The sequence below is a fragment of the Aplysia californica genome, unplaced genomic scaffold, assembly GCF_000002075.1.
Source record: "Aplysia californica isolate F4 #8 unplaced genomic scaffold, AplCal3.0 scaffold00694, whole genome shotgun sequence".
Classification (NCBI taxonomy): Eukaryota; Metazoa; Mollusca; class Gastropoda; order Aplysiida; family Aplysiidae; genus Aplysia; species Aplysia californica.
Window position 1 is genome coordinate 152,897 of NW_004797964.1, and position 5,000 is coordinate 157,896.

Sequence of the window (5,000 nt, forward strand, 5' to 3'; positions counted from 1 at the left end):
ACACACACACACACACACACACACAAACAAACACGCGCGTACACACACACACACACACACACACACACACACACACACATAGACACACGCATACACGCATGAACATAATACTTTATTTTTCCTTTTTCCTTCCTCTAATATCCTTAGAATGTCGAGGGGAGGTGCAAGTTTAGGTCGTGTGCTAGGGGTGTAGCGTCTGTGATATATACATATTATTTATATATTCTGCTGTTCCAGGACCATTTTAACCCCATCCGGTCAGGTCTTTCTTGGGGATGTTGTAAGCTCTAGCAGCTAGTTGTTTCTGGGGCATTTTGTTCAGATATCCAAACCATCAGATTCTCGTACGCTCTTTGAGTTTTATTACTGCTGGTATTCCAGTTCGTAGTAGAACTGGGCGAAGAATTGATTCTGGACCAAATCCCACGATTAATGAATGCTACGGAAGAGGAGTTCCGACTCCTTTTTACGAAAACCAACACTTACCAGTTACTTTAGTCGTTGAGATCTTTTTTTAAAAAGAATTTATCTTTGAAAAATAAAATTTGATGCTTCGTAGTGTTCCGAAATCAAGGCTATCCCATATCCTGAAGACGTTCGGAGCCAATTAGGTAACCACCGGAAGAAATCACATAGTTAGAAAGTAAGTAATTGGGTTCGGAGTCGATTCCTACGATTCCTAGCTTTCATTTCAATAATCGGGAACCTAGCTGCCCAGCACTAGTTCGTAGACGTGTGGTTTCGTTTCTTATGCGGTCTCTTCTGGAGACGTTGATGGTTTTTGCGAAGACGCCTAATTTCGCATGCATTGATTTTTCTTTCTTGTACCTTGCTTAAAGACCATGTTTGGCTCTGGTATATTAATTTTGGTATGAAGATGCTATTGATGAGCTAGCTGGGATTTCTCTTCGGTTGGGATGTTTTTGTGACTGCGCAGGGGTGCTAGCTGGTAGGTCTCTGCATTTGCCTTCATAGTTTTTGTTTCTATTTCTTTGTCCATACGCACATCTTGTGTGAAGATGTTTCCCAAATATTTAAATTCCTCTACTTCTTGGAGCCGTGTTCCATCAATAGAAATCTTGAGTTTTTCTGTGTTTCTGCTGACCTTCATAACTTCTGCTTTTGAGATGGAGATTTTCTTGTTCAGGTGTTTACATTCCTCTTTTAGTGTTGTGGTGTATTTTTGTAAATCCTCTTCATCTGTATTTAATATGCTCTGGTCATCAGCAAATAGAAGTTCGTTCCGTTCGATGATGTTTCCATATTTTGCTGCTTTCGTGATCTTATCCTGGTAAGTGATAAAGAGAACCGGAGAGAGGACACGCCAGACTTGAACATAATAAAACATAGCAAAACGGACCTGCCTGCCTACCTACCTATCTACCTACATACCTGCCAACCTACGTACATACGTACCTACCTATTTTCTTGCCTACAAACCTACCTACCTACCTGCCTACTTACCAACTTACATACATGTATACATACCTATATACACACATACAAATATACCTACTTACCTACCTACCTACCTACCTACCTACCTACCTACCTACCTACCTACCTACCTACACACGTACGTTTTGATTATTTGTATTTTGCTGGGGTTTTTTCAATTGTTTTGCTTTTATATTGCGGATTTTTATGTAGGAAGGAGGAGGGGTTTTTTTCTGAACTTTTACTAAACGAGTTGTTAACATTTCTTTACATGATTAAAAGAGTATTTCTGTTTATGATTTTTGAGACTAATTGCTCCACTTACAGAATGTACAATCTTACACACTGCTTTTATAAAAGCATCTTTCTCGTAATTTTATTTCTTGCATGTAGTTGAATGATTCATCCAATGTGATATGTACTTTTTGTCATGTTTTCTTTTCTTTTCATATTGAATTTCAAGGAGAGTAATATAAAAATAATTTATTATATGAGTTGTGGTGTAAGATCATGATTTTTCCTACTAGTGAAATTGCCAAGTTGTAATCATGAGTTTCAACGAGTGCGCTTGGCAGCAAAGTTTTAAAGTTTTTACTGGGACTAGGCTAGGCTACTTTGCATGGCCTGCTCAGAGGGATAGAAGTAGAAGGCGAATATAGATCTAGTGCACGGAGTAATTTATGCAAATTTCTATACTTCACATGTGAGATTTCAGCTTAGCCATCCTATATTTCACGTGTGAAATATAAGGATATATTTTACCGGAAGTGCAATGCTAAAACAACTCCAAGTATGGTATAAAATGTATTATTAATACATGTGTTGTTATGGTCCTGTACACTCAAGAATGATTTTCCTCCTCCCCCCTCCACCTTCCACCCCCTTTCTTCACCTCATTCCGTTCATCTACTTCTTCTTCTTCTTCTTCTTCTTCTTCTTCTTCTTCTTCTTCTTCTTCTTCTTTTTCTTCTTCTTCTTCTCCTTCTTCGTCTTCTTCTTCTTCTTCTTCTTCTTTCATATCCTTTCTATTTTTAATGCATTTGTTACAGTATTTACCATTTTTTCTTGAATCGAAGTTAAGATATACTGGTATTATGCCATTGAAGGGGGTGCGACGGGTGGTATCGAGGGTTAAGTTTGCAACAAAATAACCGCCAAAGTTTTATGAATTTGGTCGAGTCCACGGGAAGTGCACATTTTATGTACCTTATTATTGGTAGCTTTGGTTAGATATTTGTTGTAAAATCCCGGACGGAATGGGCTTTTTAAATGAGCATAATGGTGTGCTAAGCCAAAAACAGCAGAAAACAAAGTAAACTCAATAAAAATTGCCCGCCAGTGTTGAACAATCTCGATTTTTTAAAATTTAGTATTGTTATGAAAACCTGATTTTATCACACTATGATATTATTATCTAGTGTGGCTTTTCTTTTTGACATAATATTTTTTGGTATAGTTTTTGTTTAGAATATAATGCTATTGGACATAGCTTTTATTATTTATATAATGATTGGGTATAGCTTTAAAAAAAAGTATAGTGGGTATGTATTTTGGGTTTTTTCATGTAATATTTTTGGGTCCAGATCTAGTTGGGTTTTTTGTTTTTTGTTTCCTATTTTATATAATATTATTGGGTATAACATTTCTTTTTTTACCACGATATTGTTGGGTATAGCTTACTTTTCAATAAAATATTATTGGTTATAACTTTTATTTTTAAATATAAAACATTGATCATACCTTTTCTTTTTGATGTAATTTTATTGGGTACAGTTTTTCTATTACTTTTTGACAGAATATCATCAGGAACAGCATTTCCTCTCCACATAATATTATATCCTATAATTGGGTATAGCTATTCTTTTTAATATAATCATTGTGTGTAGCTTTTCTTTATTATATAATTATTATTGGTTATGGCATTTATTTATTTTTTTAAAAATAGAATGGGCACGACTTTTTATGTAATATTATTGGGCATTTGTTCTTTTTTTTTATATATTTATTGAGTATTACTTTTCTTTATAAATTAATATTATTGGGTATAGATTTTCCATTATATGTAATATGATTGAAAATAGATTTGCTTTTTAATATAATTTTATCGGGTATAGATTTTCCTTTATATGTCATATGATTGAAAATAGATTTGCTTTTTAATATAACTTTATCGGGTATAGATTTTCCTCTTGGTGTGATATTATTGGCTATATATTTTATTTGTAATGTTATTATATATTGGATACAGCTTTTCTTTTTGACAGTATAATAGTACTGGGTTTAGCTTGCTTGTCTTTCTAACATAACATCATTGGTAATAACGTTTCTTGGTTTTTTTTGGTTTTTTTAAACATATTTCTCTTTTATATATTATTGGATATAGCTTTTCTTTCAAAAATAATATTATTTATTATAACTTTTCTTTTTGATATACTACTATTTTGTATAGATTTTCGTATGAATATAGTATTATCGGATATATCTTTTTATTTTTGACATAATATTACTGGGTTTAGCTTTTCTTCTTGATATGATATTATCATTATATATTATGCATTGTTATTATCTTTTCTCTCCACAGGCCAGCAAAAGGAAAAACAACACGTGAACATGGGTTCGGACTTTGTGATGACGTTGCAGGACATGACCCCACAAGCAGAGGTTGGCGAGAGACATTACAGTAACGTTTCAGTGACATCATCGGCGTCAAAAGCCAAGAAGAAAGGTCAAAGTCCACGTCAAGGTCAAAACTCAAAAGTTGGATTCTATGATGTGATTCCTGCTCAGACAAGACATTTGTCTGCCTCCAGTAATACTCGCTTTCCATAACCCGTACTCGTCGTCTGATACAATACTTGTTTTCTATTAGTTTATACGTTTATGTTTTATTAACAATACTTGCTTTTACATATAAAAAATTTTAATTTTTTTGTGAACAATACTCGTTTTTATAAGCAATACACGTTTGTTTATAAACAATACCTGTCTTCTATTAAAATCACTTGTTTTCTCTGAACAGTACTTTATTTTATGCTAACAATACTTGTTTTTCCATAATAATTAAACAACACTTGGGGTCTATAAAGAATTATGGTTTATTTTTATAAACAATATTTGTTTTCTACAAACAATACTTGTTTTGCATGAGTGATACATATTTTTCTTTAATGAATGTGTATTGTTTTTTTTTATATACAATACTAGTTTTCTGTAAACAATTCTCATTTTCTGTTAACAATATTATTCGTCTTCGATAACATTGCTGCAAAGATAAGAGGCGAAAAAGTAATAAGGAAAAAAAAAGATAAAAGTATAACTTCTTGTTAAAAGAAAAGAACGTAGGTTTTTTAAATGGGTTTATTTTTGGGAAAGGGGGGGGGGGGGAGGATGGGGTTGGGGGGGGGGGGAGGGGGGGGCTCCTGATTTTTAAAAAACTTTTAGGGTATCATGAATGAAAAATTATTGAACGGGAAAAGTTTTTTGTTTTTTTAAATTTCTATTTAATATTTAATTGAAATAAAAGAGTGGGGGGGGGGGGACTTTCCCTCCGGACAAGCTGCAGA

General features: G+C 33.5%; 1 protein-coding gene across 1 annotated transcript in view; it reads left to right on the forward strand.

Moving 5' to 3' along the window:
• LOC101852651 overlaps positions 1-5,000 on the forward strand; it is a gene marked incomplete at its 5' end in the record, with an annotated part of 27,414 nt that overhangs the window by 21,155 nt on the left and 1,259 nt on the right. Inside the window, 1 exon segment of the mRNA XM_013088162.2 lies at positions 4,019-4,246. Within this exon segment, the coding sequence (XP_012943616.1) occupies positions 4,019-4,246 (228 nt within the window).